Source organism: Polypterus senegalus, chromosome 15 (genome assembly GCF_016835505.1).
Source record: "Polypterus senegalus isolate Bchr_013 chromosome 15, ASM1683550v1, whole genome shotgun sequence".
Classification (NCBI taxonomy): domain Eukaryota; kingdom Metazoa; phylum Chordata; class Cladistia; order Polypteriformes; family Polypteridae; genus Polypterus; species Polypterus senegalus.
In genome coordinates, this window is record NC_053168.1 from 30,942,315 (window position 1) to 30,965,573 (window position 23,259).

At 36.4% G+C, this 23,259-nt stretch overlaps 1 protein-coding gene across 2 annotated transcripts in view; it reads left to right on the forward strand.

The window, feature by feature from the left end:
• zgc:63863 (uncharacterized protein LOC393372 homolog) overlaps positions 1-23,259 on the forward strand; it is an 87,000-nt gene that overhangs the window by 8,960 nt on the left and 54,781 nt on the right. For both annotated transcript variants that reach the window (XM_039736929.1, XM_039736930.1), the window contains exon 2: positions 4,557-4,742. In XM_039736929.1, coding sequence (XP_039592863.1) covers positions 4,557-4,742 — 186 coding nt within the window. The remainder of the gene's footprint in view (positions 1-4,556; positions 4,743-23,259) is intronic.

Here is a 23,259-nt window from a genome sequence, read left to right on the forward strand (position 1 = left end):
ATATATTAGGGTGGGACTCGATTAAAAAATTAATCCAATTAATTAGAGGCTGTGTAAGAATTAATCTTGATTAATCGTATGTAATCGCACACGTAAATTTGCCCCAAATCGCAAATGTTTTTTTTTTAATTTAAAAGCGGTTTTAGTGGGCGACAGAATCAAATAATAGACATGGACATGAATATTGTAAACTGAAGCTGTTTTAATTTCTGAAAAAAAGCTTTTAAACTGCATTTGAATTCAAAACAGAAACAAAAATATCATCCCTGGTTAAAATTGGGCAGACTTAAAAATAAAGTGGTAGTTTAAGTACTTTAAGTACATTTTCAGAATAGTATTGTCTTTAAATAATAATAACCAAAATTTCAACATAAAGTGCAGTTTTCTTCTTAAAAAATAAGTCAGAAACATAAAAGGTAATTTGACCAGCTTACTCTTTAAACTCTGAGTAACATTAGCCAAAATTATTTTGTACATTAGGCTAAAACAGTGTGATCATTGAACATTTTGTAATTAGATGTATTTAGAATTACTAACGGTCACGGAAGTCCAATGATCCCCAGTAAGAGCCACAAAGTCCGCTTTCTGTAATGCATCTAATTTTGCTTGCTTTTCAGTGTGCACAAAACCATGCTTTTATCAAGGCTTCGCTCGGGTAGTCGAAATGATCAGTCGTAGGAAGCGCTTTATTCCGACTCTAACATTTTTGTAGCTGTGATGTGTGCATCAGTGTAATGGATGTACCAGGAAATCATGCATTGACAAAAGTTCCGTTTGCTTGGAATTGAAAGTGTGATTAAATCGTTATTTTTAACGCGTTATGGAGTACATGCATCGAAGCTTCTCAGCTGTGCTTGTGCTAAGAAAGGGAAAATTTTAAAAATAGCGTAACATGATTCTGCGTTAACCTAATATTTTTCATACGTCCCAAACCAAGGAGATCGAAGGTAAAATGAATCAGGTAGCTGCATACATAGTCAGTACACCCTCTCGGGAATCGAACCTCGAATGTCGGCGTAGAGGCTTAAGACTCTACAATTGCGCCACAGCGTGTGGCTTGTCTATGCTAAAGTATGTATTGTAGATCGGGGTATATATATACATTTATATATATATATATATACCCGTGTACCGCAGTGGAGAAGTAGAAGTTATGAAAAAGAAAAGGGAACATTTTAAAAATAGCGTAACATGATTGTCAATATACAGTAATTGTTTTGTGAGTGTTATTGAATGTTGCTGTCATCAAGGATTTGATTATCATTATTTCTTTCAATCAGGCTCGTATTTGTAGGATGTGTTCAAGTTACATTCCGTGTTTGTCAATCGTTGTAAAGATAAGAGGTTTCATTCATCGATTAGTTCCTTACTGCATCAATAAACAGCTCGTCTTCCTTTTATCTGAGATGTGACAAACTGCATGCACGGGGTTTTTTTTTACACTGTCTTCCTTTAGCAGGACATTCACTTTTTCCACCGTGTGCTTTGTTTCCGCAGTAGCTGCACTTATGAATATGATTGTATGTATAAGGCGCTTCATATTTTTTGCTGCCTTCTCAATTGTGTAATTCGGTTTTGTTCAGCACTCTTTGGAACTGTTGCTTTTGTCTGTGCACTGCGTCAGTTCCGTGAGCAGCTTGGTGTTCTTGCATCGAAGGTTCCCAGCTGTACTGGTGCCATCTCGTGTAATGTCAGCTAAGACCCGGCACTTAAAAGTTTCTCTCGCAGTTTCAATGAGTTTGTGCCAAACACCACCCTGACCATCTCATCTTCCTCTGCATAAGCACAGTCCTTCACCCGTGAACATTTACCGGCAGTGTTTGTATTGGATTGCCGCTGATGGGCGGCCTTATATGGGCAGGCACTAAATTACAAACGCTAGTGGCAGCCTGTCTATGAACTTAATTTAATATAAACTTACGGTTCACGCCGTGCTTTGTTTCCGCAGTAGCTGTACTTATGAATATGCTTGTATGCATCATTTGCTTCATAATGTTTTTCTGCCTTCTCAATTGTGAAATGGCGTTTTGTGCTCATCGCTGTTTGGAGTTCTTCCTTGTTCTCTACGTACTTACGTAGGAGGCGTGATGATGTCACACGAAACTCCCCCCACGGCCATCTCCAACTCAAGACTCCATTACATTATATGGGGAAAAATAGCTTCCAGTTATGACCCTTATGCGTAGAATTTCGAAATGAAACCTGCCCAACTTTTGTAAGTAAGCTGTAAGGAATAAGCCTGCCAAATTTCAGCCTTCTACCTACACGGGAAGTTGGAGAATTAGTGATGAGTCAGTGAGTCAGTGAGTGAGTGAGGGCTTTGCCTTTTATTAGTATAGATGAATGGTACTGCAGCATCTGATAACAGTGGACTCAAGTCCTGTCATGGGTTGATTCCTGCTTTACACACCCTTGCACTAAAGATAAAAAATGATTGGTTATATTAGTAAATGAAGCTAAAAAAACAGTTATTCACCCAGTGCTTATATGAAGTTAAATTCTTGGTTAGTCATTGTTATGTAATTTTGAAATTTGAAATAAGAAAAAATTGAATCCTAAAATTCAATTATCCTGTGTTTGATTGTGTTCATTTTGTGCCTGTGTAAATTGAGATCACATTGGCTCTGCACCCTTAATCAGATGGTTGACTTCTATGTACTTTATTGCCATTTTTAAAGAAAGTGATTGCTCAGTCCTTTCATTTGAAAATAACGGAGGCTTTCAAAGTTTGATTGTCAATGTTTAATTTACACTGTTGGGAAAACAGCATATCAAATTAGGCCTGTCCGTTGATATTCCAGATCTGTGATCTGCAGATTTCATGTCTTGTATAATTAATAAACAAATTATGTTTAGGTCATTTTTAAGCTATTTATTATCTAAAATGCAACCTGCTGTGACTGGTTCTGCAGCTATGGAAGGTGCTGTGTTGTGTAGGCATTTTTTTTTTTTGCATTAATAAGTGAAAACTCATAAATTTCCTTCCAGAATTGTCTTAGATGTTTAAACAGTCACCTAAATGGGAAGATGTTATGTAGCTATTTTTTTAGCACTTTACAAATGAAATAATTCTCTTTATGGTTTTCCAAACTAGGTGCCTTTTTACCTGTGTACTTTTTTGGAGGACTCTCTGTTCACCATAAACTTGTATTATAGTGTTCTTTATAATGGGTTTTGTTATACCTTTTTGAATAGCTTTCCAAACTTTTTAACCTTTAAGACTATCTCAGATTTGCTTTCAATGTTCCTTCATGAGTTTTATTTTGTACTAATCACACGTGAATCTTTCCTGAACTGCACAAGTTGATACCTGACTTGTAATGACCACTGGTTACACCAAAGCTTATTTATTGTAGGTTTGTCATACCATAGGGATGAATATGTCTTGAGGTAATTATTACATTTTTTTAAGTTAATTAGTTTAGTTAGGTCTGTAGAATTTTGTTTCCACTGTCATTTTTACATTGGTTAAAAGCAAAAATCCAGTTTTAAATACACTAACTACTTAGAATATTAAATCTTGATGTATTACCTTATCTGAAATTTGAGAAAATGAAATACAATTAACATTGTGGTTGCTTTGGCACAGAGCATGTTTCTTACAAGGGCTTCTGAAGGCAGAGTTTTAGAATCAAATAAATATAAATATGCTGTCATAGACGCCCGGGGATGTTGCTCCGCCGAGACGCCGGAAGAAGCAGGGGACCAGAAATGGGACAATACTTTCCCTGGAGCGCAGGAGGGCGGCCTCTCTGGACTGCATGGGGATCACGGAGCTGTGAAGCTCAACCCTGTGCGAAGACGGAGTCACCGCCAGGGGTTGCCCGGATGTTTTTGGAACCCTGGATGGCAACACTTCCACCACACCAGGAAGTGCTGCCGGAAGAAATTCCAGGGGCACCCAGAGTGCTTCCAGGTGCTCTCATGACATTTCCGCCACACCAGGAAGTGTCGTCAGACGGAACACCTGGAGCCCATCCGGGTCAGTATGAAAGGGGCTGCCTCCCTCCAGCCGGAGTTGGGAGGAAGGAGACGAAGCTTGTGAGGAGGGGAGTGGAGGTCATTGAGAGGAAGAGAAAGGGACTGAGACTGTTGGCATTGTGGTGCTGTGAAATTAATAAACGTGTGCATTTTGGACATTCTGGTGTCTGTCTGTCTGTGTCCGGGGGCATGCTTTTCACAATGCCTACTAGGTTGCTATTCTGGAATGAACATGAAATGTAATTATCTTTGGCTGCGGTCTTTCTCAACTCTCAGATCATTCATACTATAAATTTCAGTGCAAGAAGACTATAATCTAGGAGACTGTCTTTAAATAGATAGCTATAATCGGTTTAAGTCCTAATGTAATTATTTTACTTTGTGTAGTCTTTGTTGAAAATTTTCTGCATGTAAGCAAACGATATATAATACAATACAGAAAGTTTTTTGTTTTAATGCTAAGCTACAGTTCCAGTTTTGTCTGTTCAAGGGGCTGAATGATGATTAATTTTGTCATGAAATATTATGAGACAAAAATTAATTCCACTTTCTTTGCCTTTTAATTATTTTTGCAGAGCAAGCATCAGGAAAGAAACGTAAAATTTTTGAAATTCAACAAGCCTTGAACTCTGACCCTGTGGATATTCAGATTTTGCGTAAAACAGCCAGGACTGTAGGTGGCCTATTGACAGATGATATCAGACGAAAGGTGTGGCCAAAGCTTCTTAGTATCAATATATATGACCTACCTGCAAAACCTGGTAAGTAGTATAAAGTCTAAGGTTACCTCGGGTTATTTATTCTCATTACGAATTTAAGTGCCAAACAAAAATCTAGTATTTCATGTAAAGTAACAGACGTTATGCTTAATGAAGTACACTTTAAACTGTTGTTTTTGATTCATTTTTATGTTAATCTGTTATACTGTACTCTTTTACAAGCTGTGTTGAGTCCTATTTCTGAATGTAATATATGCTGAGATCCTATGTAGTTTTCTTGTGAACATTGTTATAGTACTTGATATAAGAAACTAAAGAAAATTCTTCCAAACTTTGTATTTTATAGTAATTTATATGGATATAGTTATATAATATTGTTATATATTGCTTTGAACAAGGGAAATTTCATCATAATTAGCTAAAAGGAGAGGAAAATAATATATTGATCATAAAAGTAATACCCTGATATAAAAGAATAAAACTGTTACTCCATTTAATGACTGAGGTGTGAATTCATCTATTGGCATTTACAACCCCAAATCCGAAAAAGTTGGGATGCTGTGTAAACCCATATTTTATTCACACAGAACATAGTAAAATGTCTTACTTTCAACATTTGATATATTTTCTATTTCAGGAAAATATTAACTCATTTTGAATTTCGAGGTAGAAACACAACTCAAAAAAGTTAGGACAGGGGCAACAAAAAGCTGGAAAAGTAGGTGGTACTAAAAAGAAACAGCTGGAGAAAGATTTTGCAACTAATCAGGTTAATACTGATGCTCTGTGTAAGAAAGGTCAGAGCCGACAATACTTCCTTAGAAGGTTGGCATCTTTCAACATCTGCAATAAGATGCTGCAGATGTTCTACCAGACGGTTGTGGGGAGTGCCCTCTTCTACGCTGTGGTGTGCTTGGGAGGCAGCATAAAGATGGACGCCTCGCACCTGGACAAACTTGTGAGGAAGGCAGGCTGTATTGTAGGAATGACACTGGACAGTTTAACATCCGTGGCACAGCGACGGGCACTGAGCAGGCTCCTGTCAATCATGGAGTATCCACTGCATCCACTGAACAGGATCATCTCCAGACAGAGAAGTAACTTCAGTGACAGACTGCTGTCACCATCCTGCTCCACTGACAGACTGAGGAGATCGTTCCTCCCCCACAATATGCGACTCTTCTATTCCACCCGGGGGGCTAAACATTAACATTATTCAAAGTTATTGTCTGTTTTTACCTGCATTTTTATTACTCTTTAATATTGTTTTTTGCATCAGTATGTTGCTGCTGGATTATGTGAATTTCCCCTTGGGGATTAATAAAGTATCTAGCTATCTGGCAACAGGTCAGTAACATGACTGGGTATGATAAGAGCATCTTAGAGAGGCAGAGTCTGTCAGAATTTAAAGATGGGCAGAGGTTCACCAATCTGCAAAAAGCTATGTCTACATATTGTGGAACAATTTCAGAATAATGTTCTTCAATGTAAAATTGTAAAGACTTTGAAAATCTCATCTTCTGCAGAAAATAATATCATCAAAATATTCTGAGAATCTGGACAAATCTCTGTGTGCAAAGAACAAGACCTAAAATCAATATTGGATGCCCATGATCTTCGGTCCCTAAGGTGGCACTGCTTTAAAAACAGGCACGTTTTTGTCATGGAAATCTCTGCATGGGCTCAGGAACACTTCCACAGATCTTTGTCTATGAACACAGTTTGTGTCATCCACAAATACAGGTTAAAGCTTTATCATGCAAAGAAGAATCCATATGTGAACATGATCCTGAATTGCATCAATGTTCCTGGAGCCAAAGCTCATTTAAAGTGTACTGAGGCAAAGTGGAAAATTTGCTTTGTGGTCAGACTAATCGAAATTTGAAATTCTTTTTGGAAAACGTGGACGAGGGAGCGGAACCATCTGGCTTGCTATCAGCGCTCAGTTCAAAAACCTGCATCTCTGGCAATATTGGGATGTATCAGTGTCAATGAAATTGGCAGCTTGAACAACTAGAAAGGCAACATCAATGCTGAAAAGAATATACAGGTTTTAGAGTAACATATGCTCCCATCCAGACATCTTTCTCGGGGAAGGCTTTGCATATTTCTGCAAGTCAATGTTAAGCTGCATACTGCATCTGTTACAACAGCATGGCTTTATAGTAGAAGGGTCTGGGTGCTGAACAGGCCTGTGTGCAGTCTATATCTTTTGCCACAATAAATATATATCCATCGCAGTGCAACTTCCCCGATGACTGACAAAGTCCTTTTAAATTATAATTTTTAGTTAAATTGTGCTCCAATTTCAGTGCATTCGTATATTATGTAAAAAAGCACCTATTATCGTCATGATATCTGGGTGCCTGACTGTTTGTCTGCATTAAAAAAACTCCGTTCATAATGGATTTTTTTTTTTTTTAATTTGCCACACTACTTTTGTGTTCCCAGGAAAGAATTTTTTTTTTAACAGATACAGTCATGGCTGAAATTATCGGCACTCCTGGAATTTTCCCAGAAAATGCACTATTTCTCCCAGAAGATTGTTGCAATTACAAATGTATTGGTATACACGTTTATTTCCTTTATGTGCATTGGAACAACACAAAAAACAGAGAAAAAAAGCCAAATCTGACCTCATGTCGCACAGAACTCCAAAATGGGCCGGACAAAATTATTGGCACCTTTTCAAAATTGTGGGTAAATCGTTTTATTTCAAGCATATGATGCTCGTTTGAACTCACCTGTGGCAAGAAACGGGTGCTGGCAATATAGCAATCACACCTGAAGCCAGTTAAAATGGAGAAAAGTTGACTCAACCTTTGTTGTGTGTCTGAGTGTGCCACACTAAGCATAGAGAACAGAAAGAAGAGCAGAGAATTGTCTGAGGACTTGAGAACAAAAATTGTGAAAAAATATCAACAATCTCAAGGCTAAAAGTCCATCTCCAGAGATCTTCATGTTCCTCTGTCCACTGTGTGCAACATAATCAAGAAGTTCACAACACATGGCACTGTTGCTAATCTCCCTGGATGTGGACGGAAGAGAAAAATTGATAAAAGACTGCAACGAAGGATAGTCCGAATGGTGGATAAACCGCCCCAATCAACTTCAAAACATATTTAAGCTATTCTGCAGACTCAGGATGCAACAGTGTCAGCTAGAACTATCTGTTGAAATCTGAACGAAATTTAACACTATGGCAGGAGAGCCAGGAGGACCCCACTGCTGACACAGAAATATAAAAAAGCCAGACTGGAGTTTGCCAGAATGTACTTGCGGAAGCCAAAATCCTTCTGGGCGAATGTCTTGTGGACAGATGAGACCAAGGTAGAGCTTTTTGTTAAAGCTCATCATTTTACTGTTTACAGAAAACGGAATGAGGCCTACAAAGAAAAGAACACAATACCAACAGTCAAATATGGTTGAGGTTCTAAGATGTTTTGGGGGTGTTTTGCTGCCTCTGGCACTGGATGCCTTGACTCAGTGCAAGGCATCATAAAATCTGAAGACTACCAAAAGATATTGGGGCACAATGTAGGGCCCAGTGTCAGAAAGCTGGGTCTGTGACAGAGGTCATGGGTGTTCCAACAGGACAATGACCCCAAACATACCTCTAAAAGCACCCAGAAATGGTTGAAGACAAAGCGCTGGAGAGTTCTGAAGTGGCCAGCAATGAGTCTGGATCTAAGTCCGATTGAACACTTAGAGAGAGATCTCAAAATTGCTGTTTGGGAGAAGGTGCCCTTCAAATCTGAGAGACCTTGAGCAGTTTGCAAAAGAAGAGTGGTCGGAAATTCCAGTTGAGAGGTGTAACAAGCTTGTTGATGGTTATAGGAAGCGCTTGATTTTAGTTATTTTATCCAAAGGGCGTGCACCCAAATATTAAGTTGAGGGTGTCAATAATTTTGTCCAGCCTGGTTTTTGAGTTGTGTGTGAAATGATGTCAGATTTGGCTTTTTTTCTCTGTTTTTTTTGTGTTCCAGTGCACATAAAGGAAATAAATGTGTATACCAAAACATTTGTAATTGCAACAATTTTCTGGGAGAAGTAGTGCATTTTCTGGGAAAATTCCAGGGGTGCCGATAATTTCGGCCATGACTGTATCTGGACAAGAACGTATAGTATAAAGTATTTAAATTTTTAAAACTCCCAATGAAAAGCATTGATGAATTTTCAGATTTGCCTGTTTTAAAATGGAGAAATATTCGGTGTAACTTCAATTATGGATTTGTTTACTGTTTTTATTTATATATTGTATTTTTTTTGTGTTTTGTCCTGCAGAGTTCTCTCTGTAGTTGTGCACGGCAATGGTTTGTGCTTGATGTGCTGCCTGGGGGCTGCACAAATATCATTCACAAAAGCTCATATCTCCTACTGCTTGAAATCGTACCAATTAACTTAAATTGTCTTCACTACCATCAAAGTTAAAAATGCAATTTATCCAGAAATGAGTGGAAGAGGAAATGTGGTATCATGTAGTAAATATAAATGTGCTCCATATTTGTTACATTAAAACCAACCTCACTACTGCATTATCTGCAGACTGTAATAAAATCAATATTTCACTTAGACTACTGTATTTTTTTTTATCAGTAATTGCCTGATATCCATAATGTGACAATGCAGCCAACAATTTTTAGCAGAAGACTTTGACATGGATATCATGTCTTCAATTTTGACATCACTTCAGTTGGAATATGCCGTCTATAAAAACTGTTTCAGCCAATATAAGCCTGTTCTGCCCAGTTTTTAGTCAGTTAGCCATTTTCCTAACACAGGATCATGGGGGTCTGCTGGAGCCAATCCCAGCCTCCCGCAGGGCACACGCACACACTAGGGACAATTTAGGATCGCCGATGCACCTAACCTGCATGTCTTTGGACTATGGGAGGAAACCGAAGCGCCCGGAAGAAAACCCTCACAGACACGGGGAGAACATGCAAACTCCACGCAGGGAGGACCCGGGAAGCAAGCCCAGGTCTCCTAACTGCGAGGCAGCAGCTCTGCCACTGTGCCGCCCCCAGTTTTTAGTGTTATCTATAAAAACATGTAAAAAAACAAGCTTCCCATACATTTTCATTTAGTAGTGAGAGCCTCAATGTTTCATCATACCGTATAAATATTAACTGTAAAAGAGCATACTCCCATCACTGCTTTTTTAGGAGGCTAGAGATTGAAGAGCTATACTGGGCTTAATGGCCTTGTCATAATCAGTCTAATGTTCTAAAGTTCAACCCTACCTACAAAACAATTATGAAATGCACCCCCTCAATGTAAATAAAATTAAATAATGTGATCTAAGATTTGTAAGAAAGAATGTCCTGACTGAATGAAGATTTTTATTTGATTTGCAGGAAGTCCATCCATTTTGTGATAGATCACTGTTTCACTATTGCAAGTGATCATATTATGTTGTATTTCTGGGGTGATTTTGTAAAGCAAGAACATCAGATCAGTTATTAGAAAACAGAGGAACACAAAAATAGTGTTAGCATTTAAACAAAAGAGGACCTTGAAAGAGTACAAAGTGGTGCATTTTTCAGTCAAAGGCAGAGTTTGGCTTGCTTGTTACCTGGACTAACATTAAGATGATTTAAATGATTATAATACAAATGCTTTGTTGTCTCAAAATTAAAAAAAAAAATTAGGATTATTTTATTTCACTGACCGGTATTTCATTCATGTTATGTGACAGTGCTTAAGTACAGGCCTTGTGCAGTGTGTCTGAGCACAAAATCAAATTGTAAAGACTTATATGAGGAAATCATACTTGCTCAATCACATTTGACCGTGGTGCACTGTAAGAAAATACTGGATATTCTTAAGATAATTTGGACTTTAATTCTGTATCATGCACCTGTCAATGGGTATACTGTTTGTTCACTATTTATTTTAAAATGTATTAATTTCCTATATGACATTTTTTCAGTATAGCCTATTCACTTCTATTAAATACAAACCATTATTTTACATTTGAAGTACAGTATCCCATTACATTCAAATGTAACACAGCAAAGCAGAAAGTAAATTGAAATATGTAGGTAGCAATTATGATTAAGCTAGAGGTAGGATGCATATTTTTTGACAGTTAATGAGAATTAAACTGTTTTTATATGTCAAAACAGTAGTTTCAGGTTTTGCTACTAAATACATATCATTTGGTTAAGATATCATAAGGCTGTGTCTTGCAAGATTAAAAAGTAGATGCTGTGGGAGTCACTGTTGGGCTAGAGAGAGTAAACTAGAAAAAGTACAATTTCCCATCTTTAAAATGTTATGAAAAAAATAAACATAAGTAATTAATTTAATGGAATATTCACTGTTAGGCTACGATAATGTGCATTAGGGAACTATTAAAGTAAACACTACATACAGAAATCTATATTAAATTAACATTGAAAACGCATTTACTACCTCACTAGTGTGTAAGTTGCTACAAGAATAAAAAGACATTGACTGACTGACCCCTTAAAATGCTGGTGGTACAGTGTTTAATACTGCTACCTTATAATACTGATTCCAGTCTGATCACCATCTGTGTGGAATTTACATATTCAAATGTTGAAGTTTACACTGTAGCACACACTACGTAAATGAGTTACTTTTGTTTTGACATTTGCTACACTTTTAATTATTTAATTGTGCAACATGTAACCTCTTCAGCTGATACTAATAATAAATTAAATAAATAAGGCATTTATAACTGTATTATAGTGTACTCGTAATATGTATAAGTCGTAGACAATATTAAACTTGTGAAACTACTTTTGCTACTCAGTTAATCAATTAATTTTTTAAACCCACTTATTTAAAAAAAAAAATACTGCAGGATAGCACAGAGCAAACAGAAACCAAAGCCTAAAAAAAAGATAAAATGTATATTTTTTTATATATAACTTATAAAATGGCTTTTTGTTGCTGCTTCCTGTTCTTTAATATGTTATATATATATATATATATATATATATATATATATATATATATATATATATATTGCTGTTAGTTCTTCCCCTTAAATAACCCCTTTTGAGTATGTACAATTTATTTATGTCCAGGATGGATCAGATCCTTGGACCCTGGAACTATGAACTAACCGGTCAAATCTTTGCACCCACATACAGAGCTGGACAAACTGTAGCAGGCTCCCTTGCCTACAGGAATTACACATCCCATATTTGATCCATTCATGCTTCCTGGACTTGTAAAGGCTGTGCATTTTGTGAAAAAGCATCACAAGTGTTCTGAGTAACATGTGTAGTTTAATAGCATTATGCTCCACCTCCCACTTTACTTTTTTTTTGACTAAAGCTTTAAGCAAGCACACATTCATCATTTGCCTGTAACTAGGAAGATCTCTTCTGTGTAGTTTCTCACTAGTTTTTTTAACATACCTTTAGAAACATTTATAAGAAGGTAACCAACCAAGTGAGATACGCGCAAACACACACTGTAATGCTGTCTCATGGACCTATTGTTTGTGGTTTTAGTTATATGTTTAGTTCCTGTTTGTTTGTATGTATGTAATTTGCATGCACTTCCTGTTTCTGCATGGATTTCTCCCAGGTAACTAGAATATTACATTAATGGCTTCTGGAGACCAGACAAGAACTTTCCAAGAAACTATATAGGAAAGAATCACTGAAGCAGCTTTTGTAAAATGCTTTATTTTCCCTCCTTTCCCTTCTCCACTTAACGTTTCAGCTCAGTGTTGGATTATATGGATTATGAATCACTTTAAAAAGATACACAAACACCCTTTTTTATTTAGTGCAGCAACCCTAGGAGCTGCCCAGGTTTGGAGAATTTGTTTTTACAACTGGAGGATTGGCAGCCTTGGATTTTAAAATCCAATGCAGTATGTAAAATTAAGGTTAATGTACTGTACAGTACAGAAAAAAGTTTTTTTTTTGAAAGGTGCCAAACGTCATTGCATTTATACACATTCTACTTTGAATTGGCATAACTTGAAATATGTATATGAGAGCAGGAATGACTCCTCTGAATGAGGCTTGAGTTCTTCTGAATGTATCTAGGACTCTTAAATTGCAATTGGTAAATTTTACTAGAAAAACAAAAAACTAACCATTTTTAATAAAACTGTGTTGGCGTAGTTTTGAAATTCCATCATAATTGCCTAGGTTTCTGTTTGCTTGTGAAGCGATTCCAGGCCGAGTTACTGTTACTGTCACTGCATATTCAAGTTTGTCAACCTGAATTCTTTGTGTAGGGAGCAAAAAAACAATAACATCACACAAAGTCAAAGGAGAACTGCTTCGGCTCATGTGACTAATGAAACTTGATAATGAGGGTTTGTTTTCTGTGGCAGGCACCCCCACGTAAGCACTGATACACGTGCTTTAGATGTCAAGGTGAAAGTGGGCCATGCACATGAATGTAATCAATAATAAAGTGCATTTTCTGAGTGTGTTTCAGTTGAAACTGCACACTCTCAGAGGCGTTTTCTGCTTTGTGTCTGATGCTGCCAGGACCCATTTTTTGTCTTCTAGTGACTTGTAATGGAATAATCAGAGAGCAGCAAAGAGATGGTTAGGTGATTTAATGTGGACTGCTGGCCCTTTCTGGCTTAGTTCCAGTCACTAAAATGTTAAGCCCTTTCTGGCTTATATACCTGACACTAAAATGTTAAGCTCCAACCCCCATGACTCTTAACTGGATTAACTGGGTCATTCTATTATCCGGGTACTCTGTACTGATAGCAATGGTGTTTTTTTTCTAAGCAAAATATGTGACCAACTAATAAATCCTTGGATCCATGTAAACATAATCACTGTCTTATCATAGCATGTTTTACTTCACATCAAATATACAAACACTCCATAAGAAATTATAAAATATGAATTTGTAAATTTTAAACTGTTTACTACATATTACTCTTTCTGCAGCAACACTTGCATTAAAACAGCGTCTCTCCAGTTCTGCAGCGTTTGCCTGACCAACAATGCTTTTTCCACAGCTGAATGTACTGCATGCTTCCCAAAATGATGTCATTTCTTTCTGGGGCATTCATGTCATTTATGTTCCTAGATGCCATCTGCTGGTGAAAGTAGTTGAAGTACAACAGCAAACGTTTTGCATATCAGAGTTTGTTGCAGCATATTCAGCTCCCAACATAGTAACAGATTTTTTTTTTAAATAAAATAATATTTTAAATCCAAAAGTGGAAACTTCAAACTGGAGACAAAGATGGTATTCCTTAATGTACATTGATTTCTGCTTCTGTGATAATATTAGAAATGCAGGAAAAATCAGAAGTGCTGTAAAAAGTTTTTAAAATGTATATTAGCTAGTTTAGCATTAAAATAGGGACAATCTTTATTACAGTGGCTTTCTGCTTGTATTCAAATAAAGCAAAAAATTTCCTCGTAATAGTGCTGCCTGACTTAAAAAAAAAAAAAAAAAACTTGCAAAAGACCTCACACTGTTTATTAGTTAATGATAAACCAACTACATTCATGGTAATCTTTGCACTAAGTGAGCAGTTGCTATACATTTGAGTAGCAGAAGAGTAATCATTAACACGATACAAATAGCCGCTCCTGGCCAGAACAGAAGACTTAAAAGTCCCTAGTCTTAAATCCAAACTTTCCCTAAAATAAATTTGATGTTAACATGTTTTTTCATGGCTCTATTCATACTAACATTTCTTTTAATAAAAAAATATATACAGTATATGCATAGTGCCCTACATAATTTTTGGGACAGACACAATTTTTGTTTTTTGATTTACCCCTCTGCTCCACTGTTTAAAATTCCAAGTCACACATTGCAGACTTTAATTTAAGTGTATTTTCATATATTTTGATTGCAGCATTTAGATATGACAGCACTTTTTAACCCATGCCCAACCAACTCATTTCAGGGCACCATAATGTTTTGGAAAATAGGCAACCTTCACACATAGCTATGACGACTTTGTACTAGTTTCTTGCTGGGATAATCAACTTCCTGTTGAATGGTGGTCGGCAAACAGAATGGAGCCATCTGCATTGCTGTTCAGCTGTTCTTTCAAAAATCTTCCCAAAGTGACCGTGGCATATGTTATGCAATTAGTGGAACACATCATGTCATCTAAAACACCTGTAAAAGGGTACAGATATTTTCATGAAATGTATCTTTTCAACTGCGAATGTAAGTGCTCTCTTTTTAATATTGGTTTGCCAACTAGCATCATATGCCATGCTAATTTATGAATGGATCAATTTTTTATTTTATTTTTGACTTAAGAGGCCACACTGCAAGATACAAATCACTAGCTAGCCACAAATACAGGATTGCCAGATTACAGTTTGAGAAAAAGTATTCAAAAGAGCCTGCAGGGTCCTAAAAAAAAAAAATGTTTTTCCGGACAGATGAGACAAAGAGTGATGGCAAGAACAAAGTGTGGAGACAAAAAAAAAAGAACTGACCAAGGTCCAAAGCAGACCACCTCATCGATTAAACATAGTTCTGGGGTTGTTATGGGATGAGCATGTATGGCTGCTACAGGTCCTGGCACACTTCTCTTCACTGACAGTTGCACAATGAATTCTGAAGGGTATAGAAACATCTGCTCAAGCTCCTGTAAATGCCTTGAATCTCATTGGACAGCACTTCATTCTACAACACGATAATGATCTCAAACACACTGCAGAGGCAACACGTAAGTTTTACAAAGCTACAAAATGGAAAATTCTCAAATGGCCATGCCAGTCACCTATATGCTGAAGAGAAAACTTAAGGGGACAAACCTCCAAAACAAGCAAGAGATGAAGATGGCTGCATTAGAGGCTCAGCACCTGGGGATGTTTATGAATCCCAGACTTCAAGCAGGCATTGCATGCAAGGGACATGCAGCAAAGTACTAAATATGACAGCGTTAATAGACCTGACATTGCTGTGTCTGAAACATTATGTAGAACATGTAGAAATGAAAGACTGCAAAGTGCACTTTAATCACGCCTGAATTGTTTTATTTGTAATTTTAAACTGTGGAGCAGAGGCCTACATCAAGGAAAAATGTGTGTTTGACCCAAAGATTATATAAATATATATACTGTGGACAACCGGGATGAATACAGTCGCGATTATATAAATATATATACTGTGGACCACCAGGATGAATACAGCCGCCCTAGCCCCTACACAAGACAGGAAGGACACTAATTGCCACACAACATATCCTTATTTATAGGTAGGGAAGTTCTTTCTTTCTTTCTCACGTGCTCTCTCTCTCTCAGCAAGCTTCATCCACTTCCTTATGACTCTTCGAATTCAGTGAGGCGGCTCCTTTTATTCAGCTCCTGGAAGTGCTCCAGGTGGCACATCAGTATTACCTGGAATCACTCCCAGATGTGGTGGAAGTCCACTGTAGGGCTCTGCAGCTCCCCCTGGTGGTCCCACGGAGCCCAACAGGGCTATACCAAATGCCAAGTCCCAGCGTGCCCTGTGGGAATCTGTGGTGCCACGGCCACCCCGGTGGGCTGCCCTCTAGCATCCCAGGGGACGTAGTGACTCACAGATCCTCTCTCCCCCAGTCTTTCCATCCAGCTAGCGTCCCCACCAGGTAATGGCTGAGGCCACCAGTCACTATATATATATATATATATATATATATATATATATATATATATATATATATATATATATATATATATATATATATATATATATATATATATAATATATTTGTATATTAGTTGAATTCATTCTGTGCTTATTCATAGACATTACATTATCTGTTTTTACTGGATAACTTGCAGTTCCTGGTGTCCTTTACTTTCTTGGCTTTCTGTTTCTACTGTATATGCCAGCTTGCAAGAGCAGAAAAGTTTAAGCAGAGCAGTCAATTTGTTTTGGTGAAATAGAAAACTGTTGAGCTGCCAACTTTTCCATAAGAAAATCTTAAGTGCTATCGAAAAAATGCTTCTATTTCAGTGCTGAAAAGTAAAATAGACTTCAGCCAGTTTCTAACTGTATAGCTCTGCTGTTTTAAAAGGATTTGCAAAGAATGACCTGCCAAAAGTAATAAAGAATGGTAGTTGGTTTAATTTACTGCAGCCACTGTTTGAATGTTATTGAGAAATTCAGTAGATTATAAATGGAAAGGTTTGATCCTGAGGAGATTGGAAGTATGCAGGTCTGTTAGATTTTTCATCAAACAATATTAAAAGAATTGTCTGCGTGACTAATCCATTATGCAGGAATGTTAGTATTAAATTTGATGTGTCATTTTAATGAAAAAAAACAAAACTTTTTTTACAAGCTATCAGCAAATTGGTAAATTAGGAAAAATTTAGGATTGATCAAATTTTTTTATTGATTTGGGTTTTAGATTTGTATTCAAAACATACTAGATGAATTGTGTATAGCAAATTCTATCAGAGTTCAAACAGAGAGTATGTGCTGCTTTTAATGTATAACATCTGATTATTAAAACTGTGTCATCCAGGTAAACTGTGTCCTTGTCTGACATTTTTTCCATCATCTTTACAGTCAACAACCTTGGGGTAAAACCTTTATTTTTTAACAACTAAATATGAGAGGCTTAAGTGCCATTCTGAATTATCAACTTTACCTAAGCAGAAAATAGTAACATTATTGGCTACAGTACTGCATACTCACTAGGGGGTCAGCTAAATAATTGTATCTTTTTAGAAAGGAATGAATTTAAATGCAGCATGAGACCTAATTATTTTTTTCTGACAGTTCCCGGCATTCATAATGAAGCAAGCAAAGCTGCTGTCAGTTACCATGGATGTCTTAGAATTTACAGTTTGAAACTTCAAACCCACAACATCTTAGAAGCTTTTACATCAAGGCTGGTTTTCTGAGTTGGAAATGTCTTGAAACTGCTTTAATTTCTGATGCATGACTAGTCCTTTTCCAAGTGAGTGCATACATTTTAACAGTCTCAAGCTTTGATCTGTTTGTCTCCCAAGATGCAAAATATCAGCATGATGCTTTTTATTAAATCATTTTAATAATGCACATCAGTCACACAAGTTGTAGTTATACCTCATACATTTTATATAGTCCTACTGAAAGTAATTGGTCTTCAAGAAAGTGGTAGAAATTGAGGTTCAAGAAGGTGAAACTGCATCTGATGGTATTATTGAGCATTTGTTGTTGTCCTGCCAACATTAAATTAGTTGAGGCAAGTAGCTTCAGCTCTAGCAGTAGTAGCCCTGAGACATTAATAGTATTTTATGGTAAAAATTAAATAACTTCAAAAATATATCATCTTCTTGATAAGGTATGTATTTTTTTCTTGAAGGTAAACTATGGTTTTCTGACAGGTATTTCTTAAACCTGCTAAGAGGCCAAAGCTGAAGAGGTGCATGTATATAAACAATGCATCCACATACACCTTATCTGTGTTTACTTTAGATGTTTCTGAAAGGAAATTTGAAGAATCATCAGTATATGCCTCTGCCAAACACTGAAACAACACTTATAGTCGAAGTGTACATTTTTTGGGCACACTCGAAAATGTAACTTTTCTCTTAACCACTCAGAAACATAAGAATATGTTTCTTTATCACATTAAATTACGTACTACAAAATATCTTTGTAAGTCAACCTTTTGCATTTGAATGAAAAGTAGTTGCTGTAGTATCCATGTGGTAATGTTTTGTCCAGGGCCTTTTCCAGCAGTCACAGTTGCTTTCTCAGCACAGATATAAACATTAAATTATCAACGTTGTGACAACAGATAACGAGGGGTTTAAACATTAGTGTCCTATAATACATGTTCTAGTTTTTAATTTAAAGATATGTTGCAGCAGTGCTTAAATTTTCTTAAGAGTTTACATAACAGTCAGTAGAACAATCTCATCTACAACAGTATCAGTGGATTTATATGATGTTAGTAATTCTTTGATTATTTTTTTTGTTCGTTTTGTATCTGAGAGTTGCATAAAAATAAAAATGACATTTTAATAAATAAAATACAGTATTTTTATATTAAACAATATAAAATTAAACAGCGTTTATATTTGATACCAGTAAACCCCCGATTCTCTAAAGAATCGCAAATCCAGCAATGGCAATCACTTTCTGTTCCCTCGAATCTTTGGAGGGATGAAAAATCATGAAGGATGGGAGCATCCTGGAAAAGTTTTCATTTACTTAAATAAATATATTTGTACTAAAATTAACCAATTTATTAAAACTAAAATTGAAATTTAATTGTTATATCATTTAAGTCCAAAATGTCTTTGAGTTGTTGCACTCATAAGTAAAAGAAATATCGGAGTGCGAAGGTTTAAACAAAGTAAATTGGAAACAAAAAATTCATAAAATGGTAAATTTAAAATAGTTAATCAAAAATCTATACTAATAAAAGGCAAAGCCCTCACTGACTCACTCACTCACTGACTCATCACTAATTCTCCAACTTCCCGTGTAGGTAGAAGGCTGAAATTTGGCAGGCTAATTCCTTATAGATTCCTTACAAAAGTCGGGCAGGTTTCATTACGAAATTCTACGAGTAATAGTCATAACTGGAAGCTATTTTTCTCCATATACTGTAATGGAGTTGAGGTCGAAAGCCGTGGGGGGCGGAGTTTCGTGTGACATCATCACGCCTCCCACGTAATCACGTGAACTGACTGTCAACGCAGTACGTAGAAAACCAGGAAGAGCTCCAAAAAGCACTGAAGAAAACATGAATTATATAATTGAGAAGGCAGCGAAACAATAAGAAGCGAGCGAGTGACATATACAACCATATTTATGAGTGCTGCTGCTTCGGAAACAAAGCACGGTGTAAACCTAAAGTTTCATTTAAGTTCATAGACAGGCTGCCACTGGCGTTTGTCATGCCCACGGGTAATGCGGGATACAAGTTTAATGAGAGGACGGGATATAAGCGAGTTTTGATCACTTTGTAACTAAGTTAAAATTGCAGGTGAAGGGCTGTGCTTATGCCAATTCCGAGAGACTGTGTTTGTGGGGGATTGACAGTTAAGGCGGGTGGGGGAGTCACGTCATCATCTCCCCTCCCATTCACCTCATTTCGGTCTGAGCTGAGCTCCGCAGCTAACGCAGTCTTACGGAAGCGACTTTGTGACGCTGCCACCAAATACTCACAGAAAAATCCACAAGTTAATACACACGCTGTCTCTAGAGTTTCTCCACACTGAATCCTCCAGGCACTACTTACAAAAGGTTACACTGACAATCGTGTTACGTTATTTTTAAAATCTTTCCTTTTCTTAGCACAAGCACAGCTGAGAAGCTTGATGCATGTGCTCCATAACGCGTTAAAAAATCACGCATTTAATCACACTTTGCATTACAAGCAAAGGGGAACTTTTGTCAATGCATGATTTCCTGGTACACTGATTACATTGATCAGCGCTTCCCGATTCATTTTACCCTCGCACCCCCTTGGTTTGAGAAGAAGTATGAAAAAATATGAGGTTAACACAGAAAAACCGATCACCAATTGAAGCTTTATAAATTATCGATACGCCATCAATAATTGTTTTGGTAAAGCCATACTCCGTGTAATCCTCCTTCCATTTTATCATTTTTCCGCCACTAGCCATGATTAAATGAACGGTAAAAAAGTAAGAGCGAAGCGAGGGCGACTTATTCGGGCAGGCAGGCGACAGCTCATTAGCTCGAATTTGTATATAAGTAGGTTCTATTTAGTCGCCAGAAATATCTTTGGTAGGAATGGAAGTTGAATTTAGTCTTTAAATTTCTATGGTAAAGAAAAAGTTATGCAATGATGACTAAATTTAACTATATAAAGTTAAAACTTGATTATATAAAGTCACTGTCGGTATATATAAAGTCAAAACTTGAATATATAAAGTCAGCGCTGGAATATATAAAGTCAAATCTTGAATATATAAATTCAGCGTCGGAATGTATAAAGTCAAAACTTCAATATATAAAGTCAGCGCTGGAATATCCATCCATTTCCCAACCCGTTGAATCCGACCACAGGGTCACGGGGGTCTGCTGGAGCCAATCCCAGCCAACATTGGGCGCAAGGCAGGAACCAATCCTGGGCAGGGCACATGCATCATTTTCAAAACATTAACCGAACAGTGTTTTTTTAATTTATTTTTCTGAATACGTTTTTGTTAACTTAGTTCAGTTCAGAGTTGTTTCAATCAATATATTTTGACTTTGACTTTATATATTCAGGAATGAGTTTATATACATACTACGATGTTGACTTTATATAATCAGGAATGACTTTATATATTCCAACGCTGACTTTATATATTCAGGTTTTGACTTTATATATTCAGAAACAAGTTTGACTTTATATATTCTAGCGATGACTTTATATATTAAAGTTTTGACTTTACATATTCCAGCGCTGACTTTATATATTCAGGTTTTGACTTTATAAAAGTCTGTGTCAATGTTTGATGACCAGTTCATGCTGTCATCACTATCACTTGTTTCAACTATTGGTTCAACTTTAATTTGTTCTAAAACTAGTTTTGCAGATTTAAGTTTACACAGCATTGTGTGCTTTGAATGCTCCACCCCACTTATGAATATTGCTAAATGCACAGAACCATGTCGATAAAGCATTGTTAATTTCCACATAGTGTAACCAAAATGTATGCAAATTCCCTTAAATGAAATTTTACAATGTGCACTTTAATCACATTTGAATTGTTTGATTTGTAATTATTAATGGTGGAGCAGAGGGGTATATTAAGTAGAACTCTGTCTCTGATCCAAACATTACAGAGGACACTACTTACAAATGCTAGATTGTTTAAAAAAAAATGTAAATCTTGAATAGTTTACCATGCGATTATTACATTAGTAACTGAGAATTAATAATAAAAGACAATATATTTTTCTGTTCTTTGCTTGGTGAATAGGTCAACATATTTGGAATTAGTGTTGCAGAAATGTACTGTGGTGTTGGATAGTTTATGATCCTTTAAGAGTTTTTTTTTTTAATTTCTGCATAAATATGACCTAAAACATGATCATGTTTTTATATAAGTCCTAAAAGTAGATAAACAAGTGACACAAAACATTAAAATTGTTCATTTATTTATTTACTATTATCTAATGTTACATGTTTGGGTGTGAACTGTATGTGAATCTTTGCTTTCAGTAGTTGGTTGACTGCCTTTTATGGCAATAACACCTACTAAACGTATCTGATAACCCTTGAATTGTTTTGCTGCTGGCACATTTTTCCTCGTAGAACTGTTTCAACTCTGGGATGTTTGTTGGCTTTTTTTTTTTTTTGCTTGAACTGCTTGCTTCAAGTTATTCTGCAACATTCCTATAGGATTAAGATCAGGACTTTCTTTGACTCTGCCATTCTGAAACATGAAATTTCTTTGCTTTAACCACTTTATGGTCGAATGACTTGTGTAAGGATACCCTTCTGTTTTCCTGTAGAATCTTCAGGTACAATTCAGAATTCATAGGTCCATCAACGATGCCAAGCCGCTATAGTCTAGAGGCAACAAAGCAAAACCAAATCCTGATAAAGCCACTGCCATGTTTCATAGATGAAAGAGGATATCTTGCTGCTGTTATTTTTAGCAAACTTTGGACAGGCAGAAAAAACTGGGAAAATATTGGCTTTGTCCTTACAACCTTGCCATGTACACCATTGTTGTTCAGTGTTCTCCTGATAGTGGACTCATGACAGTGACATTAACCAATGCAAGAGAGGCCTCTAGATCCTTAGACATTACCCTGGGGTTCTTTGTGACCACCTGGAATGTTACATGCTATGCTTTTAGAGTGCCCTTGTTTTGTTTGACCACTCTTAGCGGCGGTAATAAAGGTGTTGAATATTCTCCATTTGTACAAGATATGTCTGAAAGTTAATTGGTGGAGTCCAAAATCTTTAAAAATGGTTTTGTAACCTTTTGCAATCTGGTAAGTAGAGCTGAGCGATGTGACCTCAAATCACTGTCATGATTGATTTAACATTTTATCTCGATTATGATTAATGAATGATTATTTTGCTGTTTGATTTTTGTTCTCATAGTTCACTGACAAGGTTTGTACTGTAAATATGCTCATCTATTAAACCTTTTTTTTTTTAAGAAAGAGTATATATAGTATCTAATTTTTGTGATTTTTAAAATAATTGAAGGAAACACACAGAGATGAAGTATTTATGGTTACTTATTGAATATTTTGAAGAACTGAAATCAAAGCACAAATTGCTTGACATGAAATGTCTTATGAAAAAGGTCACATTTTAGTTTTAATGCAAAAAACAAGTTCCTTAAAAAAGGAGAAATTAAAAGCTTGTATTCCTAGCAAACTATTTTAAATATTGCCATGTGTTAAGTATAAAATAACTTGAATCTTTTGTTAAAAAATGTAAATGAGGCCACGTCAAAAGTAGAAAATAATAATTTGTCTCTCTTGTAAGTATATATTTTAAATAATGCCATGTGCAAAAATGTCAATAAAACACTGCTGGTTAAGAGCAAGAGAGGGGCTTAGAAAGTGCACCTCTAATGGATCAGCAGGCTGTGTATCCTGTGCGCTCATAGTGCTGTAGATGTGAATCTGACTCATGACTGCTGTTGCATGAGAT